Source organism: Urocitellus parryii, chromosome 2, assembly GCF_045843805.1.
Source record: "Urocitellus parryii isolate mUroPar1 chromosome 2, mUroPar1.hap1, whole genome shotgun sequence".
Lineage (NCBI taxonomy): Eukaryota > Metazoa > Chordata > Mammalia > Rodentia > Sciuridae > Urocitellus > Urocitellus parryii.
In genome coordinates this window covers 12,782,738-12,800,053 of record NC_135532.1, presented here as the reverse complement: position 1 = coordinate 12,800,053, position 17,316 = coordinate 12,782,738, and the positions used below count along the sequence as shown (strand labels likewise).

The window sequence follows — 17,316 nt, the reverse complement described above, 5'->3', positions numbered from 1 at the left end:
TTAAGGTTTTTGTGACAATATAACTAATGAGTCTCATAAGTGGCACAATAGCTTTTGTGGTTCTACTCATTTTTATTACAAAGTATCACAAAAATTTAGATTTTTAACTCTTGTTAAAAAGTAAACATCGATACTATCCTATAGCACTTTAAAACTACATTAAGTATGAACACCCTCTCTCAGTCCTGGGATTCTCAACTTAGTGAGACCCCCATCTCAAAATAAAAAGGGCCAGGGATGTAACTCAGTGTCCCTGGTTGTTCAATCCCTGATACCAAAAATGAATAAATAAATATAAAATGTTACTCTGTGCTTTTGTAACCCATATACAGAAATTATAAACCTAATATTTTATACAAAAAAATACCTTTAATATTAAATTAATCTTTGACCATTGTTATGGTTAAAGAACTCAATTTTATTGGCATTTTTAAAAATACAGAACAAGTGACATACTATTACATATTTTGAATGCGGCTTATGAAATAAAGGGATTCATCATTAATATTTTGAAGTTTGGCTTCAAAATGGATTTTTTTTTCCCTTTTAGATGAGGATGGCAACAACCAGTGGCCTGAAGGTTTGAAGTTCCTTTTCGATTCAGTAAGCTCTCAAAATATGGGACTGCGGGAAGCTGCCCTTCACATATTCTGGTATATCCATTGATCTTGTTTTATTTCTGTTATTGTAATTTTTAGCTTAATGTCATGAAAGTCCAAAACACATTTTAATTGATTGTTTTAGCCTAATTTTGGTTTGAGGACTTAGAATAAAAATTAGGTCTTCATATAAGCTTTGTATTTGAATTAAAAGCAACATTGGAGGTTGGGAATGAAGCTTTTCATTCACTCTGCAGTTTTCTTTTTGTCTTAGGATCCCAGAATTTTTCTTGAATGGCTTTTTTCCCTTTATTTGGAGGTTAATACACTACCAATTGTAGCTTTTATAAAACCACTTTAATATTGGTATCTTGAAAAAGAAAATGAGAGTGCTAGTGAATTCCCAGTGTGTTTTCTGGGTCTTCTGTGATATTTTAACAAACTTCTGTGTGTGTGAACATGTGGTTTAAGTTTAGAATTAGGTGATTATTTTTTGTCCTACAGTGTTCCCATAATTTTCTGCTGTTTAAAGTATGATTAGTGCCAGATACAGTGGTGCATGCCTGTAATCCCAACACATCAGGGGTTTGAGGCAGGAGGATCCCAAGTTCAAAGCCAGCCTTAGCAAAAGCAGGGCACTAAGCAACTCGGTGAGACCCAGTCTCTAAATAATATACAAAGTAAGACTGGATGTGGCTCAATCCACGGTACTGCCCCCACCAAAATGATTAGTATATGTTAGATTTGTAACTTTCAGGTGAGCCATTACATGTATAGCTTTTAGTCATCATTTTCTACTTCAGTTGTCAAGTGTATATTATTTTGTATATTATTTAGAGAAGTTTGTTAAAATATCACAATATTTTGCTTATTTAAGTAAGTCAGATTATAGAAAGAATGAAAAGCATTCAATTGACTTGTTTACTACATTTAAAAGTAAAATAGATCTTGAATTCCCTGGTCACTAAGACTAGGAACAAATGGTCAGAAAGCATGATTACTATAGTTACCATCTGAAACCTTTTGCTCTTGTCCCATCCTATGCTTCAGGTCAGTTTCCAGCTGCGACATAGTGGTAAAGATAAAGCATGGGCTGGAAATAGGCTGCTGAGTAATCTGTATGCCCAGTTCAAGCTTTTGCTGTGTTTGCTTCTATTCACTCAACCCAGAAAGAGAATTCCTTAGAGCACATGTATATATTTGGCCTAAACATTAATGCATGTTTTGAGCCAGGTGAACAGTTCATTAGAGATTCTTACTCACACTTTACAAGGATAAAATGTAATTTTAAAGAGTATTTTTGGATCATTTCTCAGGAACTTCCCTGGAATTTTTGGGAACCAGCAGCAGCACTATTTAGACGTCATCAAACGGATGTTAGTTCAGTGTATGCAAGATCAGGAACATCCATCGGTAAATGATTTCAATTCCATTACTTAACATCTAAGTTAATCCAACTTGTGAAATTATGTAGTAGAAGATTGTAAGTGCTAGTTTTACTGAAAATAATTTCATCCTGAGTTTAAAAAGAAAAAAACTTGACCTTGAATGTATCAAAAAAGTTTCTCATGTTTGTCCTCTTTTACTCTCTTCATTTTAGATCAGGACATTATCTGCTAGAGCTACTGCTGCATTCATACTTGCAAATGAGCATAATGTTGCTCTGTTCAAACATTTTGCAGATTTGTTACCCGGATTCTTACAGGTAAAAAACAAATAGTGTAGAATAAATAATAATTACATTCCATATTGACATTCATTAGTTTCAAGTTTTCTTTAGGGTTTTGAGGTATATTTGTTCATTTATTAAGTAAATATTCATTGCCTATTATATGTTCATACAAGTCTTACAGTGTAGTAAGTGGTAGTATCACAAATCAAACTACAGGATCGTAACACTGGTCCCTATAAGAGTACATTGTAAATTAAGTAGTTTGTTATTAAAACTACATTATTAGTACTCAAGGACAAGTTAATGTTTTAAGGATACCTTCCTGCCTAAATCAGCAAAATAATGTTGGATAAGGTAGAGTAGTGATTCTTAACTTTTCAAAACTCCAAACTGTTGTTTTGACAGATTTTTGCTACTTCCCATATTTTATTCTAAAATGAAATACATAAGAAGTAAAACTCATGTATATTTTTAAATACCAATATATGGCTAAAATTAAATACAAGGAAATAAAAAGTAATGTATAATAAAATGGTGTACTTTTCCAGATATAAAATGCTGAAACATTACTAAAATTCAAAGTGGAGTAAGTGATTTCTAAGTGATATATACAAATGCAGTAGCTAAACAGGGGAGGTATCATTGGTAAGTCAAATACCATGCAATACTGCTCTATTTTATTTATTTTTATATATATATATATATATATATTTCTTAATGGACACAATACCTTTATTTTATTTCGTTATTTTTTTTAATATGCTGAGGATTGAACCCAATGCCTCATATGCTAGGCAAGCACTTTACTACTGAGCTACAACCCCAGCCCCTACTCTTACTATTTTCTTTTTTCTTTTTCTTTTTGCTGTTGTTTGTTATTTATTTCTAAGAAATAAGCATTTTCTTAAACCACAAGTCATTTTATATGTGGTAACAGACCGAAATTGTACATTTAGACAATTGGTAATAGAAGCTATAACAGGGCTCCAAGAGAGGCTGCCTTGGCTAAAAAAGCACAGGCTCTCTTGACCTAGACTAAAACATAAAACACCACATGCTCTGGGTCAACTTAAGCTGGAGAAAGCTTGCCATCTCTATCTTCATTTTTATCTGTCTGCACATAGTAGGCAGTGTTCATGTAAAAACTAGCAGTGCAGCCAATGTTTGTCAGCCCTAAATACACCCAATCTCTGTCCTCCCCTTAAAGACTGAGGCTGCATTTGGAGCAGCCTGTTGAAGACCCCTGTAGTCATCCTGGGATTACATTCTAGGATTACAAGTGAGAAAAACAGGGAAGGGAGGGAGGAGAAAGGGAGAGAGAGAGAAGGAAGCAGTCAGATGGACATGGGAAGAGGGAAACAGACACACTCTGAGCAGAAAATGAAAATTGTCCCCATGGAGTCATGAAGACTTCTCTGAAGCTATCTCCCAGACACATAAAGAGAGACCAAACTGAGGGGGATAATCAATGAGACCTGAGCAAGAGCACTTAATGGTGTTCTTAGTCTGGTGTTGTGGTTCAGTGGTAGAGCACTTACCTAGTATGCATGAGAGACTGGGTTCAATCCCAGCACCACATAAAAAACAACAAACAAAAAAACCTAAATAAACAAAATAAAGGTATTTATTTACTTATTGGGGGAGGGGGGTAGCCAGGGATTGAACTCAGGGGCACTCACCCACTGAGCCACATCCCCCAGCCCTATTTTGAATTTTATTTAGAGACAGGGTCTAACTGAGTTGCTTGTGTCTCACAAAACTGATGCTGGCTTTTCGATCCTCCTGCCTCAGCCTCCCGAGAGCCACTGGGATGACAGGCATATGCCGCTGTACCCAGTCATTTATTTATTTTCAGTCTGACTTCAAGGTATACACAAGGCATACACTGCCAGGTGTAGGAGGGACATACACAATAATAACAGTTAAATCTTTCAGAAAGCATAAACAAGCTAGTGTTCAACTAGTTAAGTAAACTCAAAATACATGAAAACCAGACAGAATTAAAATGAAAGATGGACAAATCAATTATGGCAAGGAGATGAGAACACTCATTCCTTAGCAGCTTATGAAATAGGCAATAAATAGAAACAAAGGACACTGGAGCTACATCATGAACAACCTTCACCTAATGGGCATGTTCTGAACACTGCAATGCCACAACTACACAGTATGCATTCTTTTGAAGTGAATATGAAATGTTTACCAAAGTTGACCATAAAAGGGAACATAAACCAAATCTCAACAAAGTCTAAAGGATGAAATCACACCACCTGTCTTCTCTGAATACCATGAAAGTAAGCTAGAGGTCAGGCATGGTGGCCCCTGCCTGTCTTGGGAGGCTGAGGTGAGCAGAAGCATCCCAAGTTCAAAGCCAGCTTCAGCAATTTAGTGAGATCCTTGTTAACTGATCAAGGCACTGTGTCATAGTAGCAGCAGTAGTAGTAAGTAGAGTACTAGTAGTAGTGGTAATAGAATAAAAATAAAATAAAAAGGGCTGGTTTCAATCTCCAGCACCCAAAAAGAAAACAGAAAAAAAAATAAGAAAAAATTACATAACAATCAATATTGTTATTAGGCAAAGAAGCACATTTTAAAGTATTGTGTCAGCTGAGCAGAGCAGCACACATCTGTACACTTGACAGCCCATTCTTCAGAAGCCGAAGCCACAGGATCCCAAGTTCAAGGCAAGCCTGGGTAACCCAGCAAGAGACCCCTTTTCCAAAACAAAACCCAAAAAACCAACAATGTCTATGGATGTTGTTGGGTCATCCAGTGCCCTTGAGTTCATCTACCCCCAACACTGTAAAAACAGATGAACCTTTAAATAATAAAAGAAAAATAGAATAACGGGAGGCAAAGAAAAACAAACCCTACTCTTACTATTGATTATGTGAAGTAATGAAATTCTAGATTTCTGAAACAAAGTATCCATTCTGCAGTGCCACAGTTTATACAGTAGTTAGATTGGGGAGAAGTGTCACTATATAGTCATCCCTCTGTATCCTCAGGTTATTGGTTCCAGCCCCTTTGCCAATACCAAAATCTAAATGCCCAAGTCCCTTATCTAAAATCACATAGTATTTGTATGTACCTACGCATATCCTCTTATATACTTCAAGTTCTCTTTGTTACTTAGAATACCTAATAAGGGATAAAAGCTTATACATAGGTGTTAGGCTCTATTGATTTAGAAAATAATAACAAGGAAAAAGTTATACAAGTTCAGTACAAATGCAAATTTTTTCCATGTATATTTGATCCTTGTTTGGTTCAGTGTACAAATAGTCAACTGTACATTAAAACCAGGCAAAAAATGATCTGTGACTCTAAGAATTTCTAGGTTCAGATCATAGTTTATCATTTTTATAAATATTTGACATTTGTGATCATGTGAGTTGCATGATGAAGATTGTATGAATCCCTCTAAGCTTTTGTGTCATAGGATATCAAGTATCCCTGGCCTTTTCTCATCATTAGCTCTGTTTAGAACCACTACATTAGGATGTAAGGCATCAGATGATTTTCGTGTGATAAAAAGATACTAATAGAATTTATTGACTTTTCTCCCCAGGTTGTCATACTGAAAAGATATTTTAAGTCTATTATAAAACTTTAGTGTAATATGTTATCGGGCTGGGGATGTGGCTCAAGCGGTAGCGCGCTCGCCTGGCATGCGTGTGGCCCGGGTTCGATCCTCAGCACCACATACAAACAAAGATGTTGTGTCTGCCGAAAATTAAAAAAATAAATATTAAAAAAAAATTCTCTCTCTCTCAAAAAAAAAAAAATATATATATATGTTATCATTTGGTACTTTATCACCTAAAGTCGTGTTACTCTTTTTATACCTAATTCCAGAAATTTTTATTCTTTTGGAATAACGTTAGATTAAAAAAAAAATGGGGGCTGGGGATGTGGCTCAAGCAGTAGCACGCTCGTCTGGCATGCGTGCGGCCCGGGTTCGATAGCACCACATACAAAACAAAGGTGTTGTGTCCGCCGATAACTAAAAAATAAATATTAAAAAAATTTTCTCTCTCTCTCTCTCCCCCCACCCCCACTCTCTTAAAAAAAAAATGCCCAAGTACCACAGAGACCAAACTCAGTATCAATGAAAAATAAAATGGGTAATGTTGAACACTTCAATACATATCATAGGATCTAGAATTTACTGTATGTATGAAAAAAACTGGGACATGAATATAGAAAAGACAGAATAAAGAGATATTTGGTTATTTTAAAAAAATTCCCTAACAGCCTTCAGTCTTTGTTGTAGTTATTATAGTTTTATTGGTTTTAATTTGACTTGGGTTATCTTAATACATATTTATTTTTAGTTGACATATTGTAATTGCACATATTTATAGGATACAGTCATATTTCAGTACCTGTATACAGTGTGTAATGATCAAATCAGGATAATTGGTGTATCTGGCATCTTAGATATTGATTATTTCTTTGCACTAAGAACATTCAAAATACTCTAGCTATTTTGAAATAAAATATGTCATTGAATGTTATCTACTGTAGTTATTCTACTGTGCTATACAAAATTAGAAATTATTCCTCCACTCCATCTATACCCCTATACACATTAACCACTCTGTCTTCATCCCTTCCCCCCACACATTTCTGGTAACCACTATTCTCTACTTTGACTTTTTTTTTTTTTTTTTTTTTTTTTTTTTTTTTTGCTGGTGCTGGGATAAAACTCTGGGCCTTGGGCCTGGTACACAAGGAAGATCAACTTTTTTTTTAACTCCCACATATAAGTGAGAATATGTAGTGTTTGTCTTGTTCACCTATTTTAATTTAACATAATATTTTTCATCAGTGTTATTGCAGATGATAGAAATTCTTTTTTATGACTGAATAATGTTTCACTGTGTATATATAACACATTTTGTTTATCCATTCATCTGTCAGTGGACACCTAGGTTGATTCTTTGCTATTACAAATGATGTTTTGATTCACAAGTGCAGATGTGTCTTCAACATACTGATTTTAATTCCTTTGTGTATATACACAGGATAATTGGAATGCTGGATTATAAAGTAGTTCTATTTCTAGTTTTTGAAGAACCTCTATACAGTTTCCCATAAATGGCTATACTAACTTACAGTTCCCCTTTTTCCACATCCTCACCAGATTTATTATTTTTTCACTTTGATAATAGCCAGTCTATATGGGTTGATATGGTATTTTATTGCAGCTTTGATTTGTATTTCCTCTGGCTCAGATTTAAATGTTTTTTGTTTCTAGTTAACAGTCCTCAAAACAAGGGTGTGTATGTGTAGAACATTTGCCTAATATAGACTGTTAAATTATTTGGTCAGGGAAAAGGTTTAGTAATATTATTCTGCTATTGGCTGCCTTTGGGGGGATGTTTTGGTTAAGTAGGCATAAAATGAGTCTTGAACAGAGACTTTTTTCTGTTTTATCTTTTCTAGGCTGTAAATGATTCATGCTACCAGAATGATGATTCAGTCTTAAAGTCTCTTGTTGAGATTGCAGATACTGTTCCAAAGTATTTGCGTCCTCACTTGGAAGCAACTCTACAACTAAGTCTAAAGGTAAATTAAACAGTTCAGTAAATATTGTGCTTATTATTTTCAAGTAACAACCTAAACTATTAAATGTATACCAATGCGTCTTCTCTGTAGTTGTGTGGAGACACAAGCCTCAACAACATGCAGCGCCAGCTTGCCCTTGAAGTGATCGTGACACTCTCAGAGACTGCAGCTGCTATGTTAAGAAAACATACTAATATTGTTGCTCAGACAAGTAAGTCAGAGGTCTTCTAACAGTTTGTGTGTAATGTGGAGAAATTAGTAATGTACTAAGGATTATGTGATTTCTTAGTAATGTACTAAGTAATGTACTAAGTAATGTACTAAGGATTATGTGATTTCTCAGATTTATTTGAGAATATAATGGATGTCTTTTAAAAATCAGATGAACCTAGGGAAATAGATCTTTATATGTGTATGCATGGACCCACTGTTACGGCTATTTTTTTAGTGACTGCAGACCCATAGAAAGCCTGCTAAGTAAAATTGCTATAGTGAACAGTGTGATAGACTACCATTTATATGTTAAAATATTGAACAAAGTCAATAGAATTAAAAGTAATCAGAGAATATCTAGACATCTAATAGAAAGCTGAAAACTGAGATAACTTAATTGTGGTATTTAAAGTGAAGATAAGATTCTTAACACTGATCAGAGCTCTCTTTATTATGTTGCTTTGTTTATACTCTTTGGTGGAGAAATTTACATGACTGTTGTACTGTGGAAATACTAGGTTTATTGTGTCTAGGATACAGATTTACAAACTGAACTGATGGTTTCTGACCTAGCTATTTCTGTGCTAATTGGTATCTGAACCATTAGCTTAGAAAATACATCACCAAGGTTGTTTTTTGGTTTTGTTTTGGTTTTTTTGGTTTTTGTAGTGGCACCTACCTTTTATTTTACAAAGAAGTAGCGATTAGAATTTTAGAAACTTTCCCATTAAAGATAGGAACAGAAAAGTATTCCCACTATCACTGTTTCTGTTATGCTGACAGTTCCAGACATTGTCAAGATAACGCAAGTAGGGCTAGGGTGTAGCTCAGTGGCAGAGTGCTTGCCTAGCATGTGTGAGGTACTGGGTTTGATCTTTAGCACCACATAAAAATAAATAAAGGCATTCTGTCCATCTACAACTACAAAAAAAAATTATAAGTATTGGCAAAAAAAGATAAATATTGTTTCTTTGTAGGCTGTGTGCTTGTCTACAAAAAGATAAAATAAAAAAAAATTGTTAGAACTAATTATTTTAAAGTTGAGCTGGGGTTCTGTGGTTAGGGTGCTTGCCTGGAATGGACAAGGCCCTAGTTTCAATTCCTAGGTTCAATTCTCAGGACCTCAAGAAAACAACAAAATCAAAAATAATAGTGTGCATATGAACTAATAAGAATCACTTAGAAAATTTACTAAGAAAGATCACGTAGTGTAGGCATGACTTGCTAATACCCAAGAATAAATTAAAAAGTATAAGACCTTTGTGGGAAAAAAAATCAAGTGACATTAAAAGACTAATAGAACTAAACATCAGTTTTCCTCAGTCACCCTATAAATCCAATATTATTTTAGTCAAAATCCTAATAAAGTTGACCTTAAGATTTTTGTGAAAGAATATAGCTCCCAGAGCAGCAAAGTTGATTTTTTAATTAATTAATTTGTTCTCACGTTGTCATGCATGACAGCAGAATGCATTTCAGTTCATAAGCAAAGCTGATTTTGATGAAAGTATTTGAGCTCTTGCCTTATCAAGACTTAAGAATTTAGAATTCATTGATAGTACTGGTACAGACAGTGGAAATGAATAGAGTAGAGAGAGTAGAAGCAAATCATGCACATGGAAACAAAGTTGAATTAAAAGGAAATTCACCAAATATGGTTGGGTTAAGTAGTTATTTTTAGTAGGAAAAAATATCCCAATTCCAGATAACGTAATAATTTGGGGTGGATGAAAGGCCTCAATATTACTGGTACATTTCACAAGTAAAGTTTAATAATGAAGAACTATTTTTTTTTTTTTTAAGACTGAGTCACAATCCATAGATACCAAACAGATTTTTTGGATTAGGTCAATACATGCTACATGAAAATAAAAACCCACAAACTGGGAGAAAATAATTACAGTGTGCACAGTCAACAAAATTTTGGTATATTGAAAATAGATAAAGGCTAAGAAGAGGAAATTCACAAAAGATAACTCTGACATAGTTAATGAGCACTGTTGAGCCCCAATTGAACAAGTGTAGTTGTGGAGTATAACTTGTCAAGTGTTGAAAGGTGTGGAGCCAACAGGGCTCTTACTCTCTAGCTCCAGGGCACTTCACACATTTTTGTGAAATAAGACAGGCCCTCTCTTCATCTGATAACAGTGGAAGTTTATGCAAGTACTGTGGAAAGCAGTTTGATTTTTGTACTATTGAAGATATTTGTAACAACTTCGTATTTAGATTCATAACTTGTCAAGGAGGAGATATACGTAATAATCTCATCAAATTAAATTTTCCAAGTGGGAGGAAAACTGGAAACAAAATGTTCAGCAGGACAATAGGTAGTTTGTTGGTATAATAGAATTCTGTGAAATCCATGATTGTTGAAAAACTGATTTCCAAAAAGTTCAAACATGAAGCCATTTATCATATTTTTAAAAATAGAAGAGTACTATAATTTTATGTATAGATTCAAGTATAAAAATTAGGAATGAAACATTCATTTTGTTATGGGATATGAGAGACTGCAGTAGGAAGTTCAGAGGAAATTTGACTGTTTTCCCTAATCCATTATGTCCCATTTAATCTATAGAATGCCTATAAAAACTTAAATGGAGCAATATTTTTAAAAGATTTCTTAAAAATTTTTCATAGGTTTCTATTAGGTGTTCTTTATATAGGATGATGGGACATAATTGGTTAATCTTGACTTTAAAAAAAAAATTTTAAATGTCGTTTTTGTTACTTTAAAGGAAAAAAATAAGATCCCAAGCAATTATCACAAGAAGTCAACTTTTTGGGGAACAGACAAATATAGTTGTCTCAGTATCTGGGGATACTTTTAGATACCAAATTTCATAATACTGAAATCTCTTATAAAATGGCATAATAACTACATGTAACCTCGTATCCTTTCACTTTTAGCCTTTTTTAGATTACTTATACCTAATGTAATAAAAATGTTATGTAAATTATTGTTAAAATGTATTGTTCAAGGAATATGACAAGTGGTACAAATTTTAGTACAGGCAGTCCCCCCCCATCAGCCCTGAATATTTTTTATCAGAGTTTGGTTAAAACCCACTGATGAAGAACCTGTGGATGCAGAGGGCCTATTATATTTGTTTTATCTTACTCTTCTTAAAGGCAAAGTAAAACTTAAGTTAAAATTCTTATTTATAAATGGTGATATTGACAAAGTAATAAAAGCCACAGTCTTCAGGAATGAAATAATTCTTCACTTTAGTTCCTCAGATGTTAGCAATGATGGTTGATCTCGAAGAAGATGAGGACTGGGCAAATGCTGATGAACTAGAAGATGATGATTTTGATAGGTAATCACATCGATTACTGGGTGGAGCTGGGTCTAGGGTGGTAGTGAGAGCTTTGGGGCTACCACTGGATGCTGTTAAACTTCTAAATTTGGAATATGGGACACTTTGCCTTTCTGTTGTATGCATTTCTGAATAACATTTTCCAAATTGTATTTTATTTATTTTTCTTAATGTAATTTGAAATTAATGTTTAATGAAAGTTCTTAAGACATGGTTTATTTTAATTGTAAATAGTACATAAAGCTGTATTCTATAAATAATCAGGAAAGCTACCTATAACAAAGAGAGTTATCTTTTTTGAAAAAACTAGAAACGCAAAATGTACCACATGTACACCGAGTGACAGTAATACTGTGTGGTACTGGCATGTTTTCGCTTAGGTAGGTCCCATGAATCTAAATTCCTATGGAAAAGTGAAACAAAATCTGTATTTGCTGTGCATTACTGATGATGATACCTGACATATGAAAAAGCACTTCAAATTCTGTTGTTTTAATTTCTTTTTTTGGAGGGAGCACTTACTGGGGGTTGAACCCTAGAAACCTTTACCCCACTGAGCTACATCCCCATCCCTTTTTATTTTTTGAGACAGGTCTTGCTTAATCCCTGAGGCTGATCTTAAACGCTCGTGATCTTCCTTCCTAACCCTCCTGAATTGCCTACCACTTGATCTTTTTCAGTAGTCCCTAACATATATTATAGATGGCAGAAATCAAAGAGTGAAGATGAGTTATTTGTCCAGGGTTACATAGCCAGTTAGCAAGCTGAAGTTTAATATTAGTTTTCTTCTTGTTCTTCCTAATGCATCATTCTACTACCTTTCTTATAAAGAACTTGAATTGTTTTCCCAAAAGACTGGTACATGATAAGATGCTAAGTTAACCAAGATAAAAATTTTTAAAAATATTTGGCTTGCAGAATATTTGCTGCATATTTCCCACTTTTTATTGGTGCATTGTAGTTGTACATACTAATGGAACTTGCTGTTACATATTCATACATGCACACGATACAACAATATGCATGCTGCATGTTTTGAGGCTTAATCGCATTGTTGAACTCAAGACTAATTTCTGGCTTCAGTACTGTTTTGAAGTGTATGAAAGTAAACCTTCATTAGGCTAAAGGGAAGACAGGTTAAATATTTTCCTTCTCTGGTTCTATTACCATAACATGCTGCTACCTGTCCTCTAATTTGCCTTATAAATGATATTTAAATTTACATTAAGCTTACAAAACGTTTTTCTGGATTTAATGGATAAGATTTTCTTATCTGTGAATAGGCAGATCATAAATATATTTTCAAAATAAAAAATTTTAGGTCCAAAGTCCTATTGCAAAGATTATTTTATATAATAAAAACTTTTATTATATATAATTTTATCTTTGTAGTTTTGTAAACTTCACAGAACAATTAAAGATTATGCATATGACAAAATACTATTAGTCTTGGCAGCTGTGAGCAGAATAAATGTACAAATGCTTCTGTGCCTTGATCTTTTCAGTGAAAACAGTTGCACCTGTGTGTAGTTTTGGCAGTGCACTTTGTATTCCTTTAAAGATGAGTAATTAGTTAATATTGAGAGGTGGATAATCCTGTGTTTGAAGGATATCTTTAGGAAGGGAGATACACAAGGTTCATCAACCTCCCACTTTTATCTCTGAATTCTGAAAAAGATTCAGACAGGATTGGGGGGGGGTGGGCAGTAACTAGGGATTGAACCCAGGGACACTTAACCACTGAGCCACATCTCTAGCCCTTTTTATTTTTTATTTTTTTTTGAGACAGGGTCTCACCCAGTTGCTTAGAGCCTTCATAATTGTTGAGGCTGACTTTGAACTGCCTCTGCCTGCCAAACAGGTGTGCTATGTACCCAGCAAGACAGAAGACTTTTATTAAAAAGTATCATGGTAGAGCATGATCAAAGTTTTTATTTATGCTTGTCCCCTCCTCTTTTTTTTTTTTTTTTAAGCTGTAGGGTTTCTAATATTCAACTTCAATATCACATGCAAAAGACTGCTTGAGTTCTTTCTCAATCCCAGTTTAAAAACATGGATAGAAGTATGTACAGTGCAACATTTTTTGTGTGTCTTTGATTACATTATTTTGTTTGTGTATCTAGCAATGCAGTTGCTGGCGAGAGCGCTTTAGACCGGATGGCTTGTGGACTTGGTGGAAAGCTTGTTCTGCCAATGATCAAGGAACACATTATGCAAATGCTTCAAAACCGTAAGCTATCTGCTTCAAATGCTACCATAGTAGAATGTCTTTCTAAATGTTAAATTCTTAACAAATGGCGTTTGTGGAATATTTAACCTAATTCTCGTATTCTTCTGATGAAATGTTTATTTAGTCATTTTTGGGAACATTCAGTCACCAGCTAAAGAATATTTTTCTCAGTACTGAAACAATTATTCAGTTTTCTCTTCACAAAATTGACATCAGTGTTTAGAAAAAAGTATGTAAAATCTAAAGGAAATTATGGTTAACTCTGTAGTCAGAAATATTTAGGTTATTTACATGTAATACTGTGTTAGTTGTCAGCCCTTATACCTGTAGTTTTTATCAATACCAAAGATAAGTGTATGTTTTATTTTAATTTGTGGGGTTGTTTTTAATTGCAAAGTTAACCTGCATGATGTATTTTAATTTAAGTCCTTTACTTCATATTCAGAAATGGCCATTGTTGTTAGTTCTCTGAGACTTCTGATTTCATTTATTTATGTGTGTGATGTTTTTAATGTAAATATATAATATGAATAGAGTACTTAACTAAACTTTTGTTCAACATTTTATCATATCACCATGTAACAGTCTGCCTCATTTTTTTAATAGTCACATAGCATTCAACAATCCCTTTCAAATATTAATAGATTTGTTGATTATAAATAATGCTAATGCCAACATTTTTCTACAGAAATCCTGGCTTATCTTTTATGAGTATTTGTTTTGTTTTTATGATGCTATAGGTTGTGCCTAGAGAGCTACATTCCTAGGACACTGTATATGAGTATTTTTATCTACATGGAATAGATTGCAAGAGCCAGGCAATGAGAGTTAAACCATAGCTAAAGGATCTTATTTTTATTAATTTTATTAATTAGTTATTAATGCTAATAATTGAATTCTAGCTCTCCCGTATGCTGAGCATATTCTCTGCCTCCACCCTCAGGATTATGGAATCCTAAATTAGTAAGATTCAGTAATAATAGCAGCTTTGAATGATTGAGTACTCCTGCTCTTATGATATTCACCTAGTTTCTTATCCTTTAAGATTCTTTTCTTATCCCAAAAAAGGCATGGTCAAAAACCATTGCCTCTTTTGAAAGATGTGATTCTGATTCTGGGTCTGGAAAGTAGTCTCCACCCAAGTCCCATCTTATAGAGAATCTTTTCCCAAAGGGATAGGTAGGGAAAAAAAAGACACACATTGCTTGACCTATAGGAGCTGCTAGAAAGAATAAATCTAGCCTTTTCTCTCTGCGCACCCCCCCCCCCACACCTCTGGTGGTGCTGGGGAGTGAACCCAGGACTTTGTGCATGCAAGGCAAGCACTCTGTCAAATGAGCTGTATCGCCAGCCCCAGCCTTTTCATTTTTAAGATGAAGAAAATTAAGCCCAAAGACAGTGAAAAATTGCATAAGGTCAACAGTTTTCTGTTTCTCTATTGATTGACACAGTTCTTCAAGTGGATTTATTGTGACTGTGGTTGTGATTTGTAGTTAGAGTTTGTCTATAAAAGCTCACTGGATTATGGGCATGCACCATCACACTGGCTGTGAACTCTTAGTAAAACTTTGTTGTTTGCTAAGTGTAAGGCTTTTAACAAGTCTTCTGCATTTCAGTTTTCTGACTATACAATGGGAAAATAATAATTGCCCTACACCCAGGCTGGAGACTGGAATTTATTTTATATATGTGAAAAATGCTTTAATAGTGGAAAAATTATACATATTTTCTAGTTTGAAAATAATATAGTAATTAATGCTGTGGAAGAATCATTTACATAACATTTTTTTCTATACAACAGTCTTTTTTTTTTTTTTTTTTTTAATTGGTACCAGGGATTTAACCCAGAGGTGCTTAATCACCCTTTTCTATCTTTTATTTAGAGACAGGGTCTTACTGAGTTGCTGAGGCTGGCTTTGAACTCATGTGCTTCTCCTGTCTCAGCCTCCTAAGCCATTGGGATTACAGTTGTGCACCATCATGCCTGGCCACAGCATTCTATTTTTTTTCCCTCTCTAAATATATTCTTTCTTTACCATATGCTACTTTATTTCAAAAAGATTTGTTGCTTTTGCTTTAAATAATAAACAGTAAAGTTTTTATCCTCTTACCAGTGCCATCACATTCCTGCTAAACATACTTCCATAATTCCATACATTGGAAATAAATAAGATTATATTCAGATTCTCTGAATCAAATATGGATAGCTTTCTAGATCATTAAGTGTTGTACATTGGCCTTTCTTCTTTAATGTTTAGTATATAAAGATTACTATCACATGTTCTCTTCCGGAGTTTATTGCTCATTTGAGATTTCTTGACTTAATAGTATATAGAGTTAGCCGGGCCCAGTGGCAGCATGGGAGGCTGACACAGAAGAATCCTAAGTTCAAAGCCATCCTTGGCAAAAGTGAGGCACTAAGAAACTCAGACCCTGTCTCTAAATAAGGCTTAGGATGTGGCTTAGTGCCCCTGAGTTCAATCTCCATCCCCCACTCTACCCTCCCAAAAAAAAAAAAAAAGTATATGGAGTAATTGAAAATATACATACTGTTAATATTATGTGAATATTCATTTAAAAATGAAAAGCTCATCACAGAAATACTAACAGAAATAGCATTACTATTAAGAATGACTGTCCATCCCACCACCACCAAAATAGCACAAAAGACTTGCATTTTTGTAAATACTTTTAAATAGATTATCTAAATTTTTGTCAGTTTGACCTAATGAATTACCCCCAACCCCAGTCCCAGAAAGGACATTGGGGAATTTCGGGAGTTTGGGGTCCCAGTTTGAGAACCACTGTTGCTGTCCGTATACTCAGACCATGACCTATGTTTTATTTATCTTGCTTTGTTACACAACAAATTGGAAGAAGCATAGCTTGTTATGACTGTTTTATAATAAATAGAAATATTTAGAAATGAGAGGAAAAATTATACTAAAATAGAAGAGGCCAGTAAAATAAGTATTGTTTAGTTAATAGTCTATTAACCTAAAAGCAAATAGCCATTGTTACTATTAGAATACAAATAAGTTTCAATAAAAAGTCTTTAAATTCTTTAAATTTAAAGTAATGTGATCATAGTAATCAATAAATCTGTATTTAATAAATAACAACGTATGACAACAAATCCAGGTATTTATTGCTTACAGTAAATTCATGGAAAAGTTTTCGGAATAAAGTGGTGTTACAAAACTAGTCTTACAAATGAAATAGTCCAGTCTGGCACTTTTTCTGTCCATTTTTCTAATGTGTAAAATGTTTTGTTATTTTCCAAATAAGAATGTTATTTGCATACTTTCCACTTCCAGAATGATGTTTGCAGTATCTAATTAATATTCATTTGGATGTATTTCTTTTTGGTAGCTGACTGGAAATACCGGCATGCAGGATTGATGGCCTTATCTGCAATTGGCGAAGGGTGCCACCAGCAAATGGAAGGAATTCTAAATGAGATAGTAAATTTTGTTTTGCTTTTCCTTCAAGATCCTGTAAGTACCAGTAAATACTTGATTTGTAATCATAACTGTAGTTTCACATGGAACCCTGTTGTCCTTACTAATACAAGGGAATATATTCCAGCATCCAAGAGTAAGATATGCTGCCTGCAATGCTGTGGGACAGATGGCTACAGATTTTGCACCTGGTTTCCAAAAGAAATTTCATGAAAAGGTAAATAACAAGTCCTCAAATACTCCAGTC

At 34.1% G+C, this 17,316-nt stretch overlaps 1 protein-coding gene across 1 annotated transcript in view; it reads left to right on the top strand.

Moving 5' to 3' along the window:
• Positions 1-17,316, top strand: part of Ipo5 (importin 5) — a 45,087-nt gene that overhangs the window by 10,604 nt on the left and 17,167 nt on the right. Inside the window, exons 4-12 of the mRNA XM_026399466.2 lie at positions 551-653; positions 1,916-2,012; positions 2,200-2,304; positions 7,723-7,845; positions 7,936-8,056; positions 11,291-11,378; positions 13,502-13,608; positions 16,981-17,105; positions 17,197-17,286. Coding sequence (XP_026255251.1) covers positions 551-653; positions 1,916-2,012; positions 2,200-2,304; positions 7,723-7,845; positions 7,936-8,056; positions 11,291-11,378; positions 13,502-13,608; positions 16,981-17,105; positions 17,197-17,286 — 959 coding nt within the window. The remainder of the gene's footprint in view (positions 1-550; positions 654-1,915; positions 2,013-2,199; positions 2,305-7,722; positions 7,846-7,935; positions 8,057-11,290; positions 11,379-13,501; positions 13,609-16,980; positions 17,106-17,196; positions 17,287-17,316) is intronic.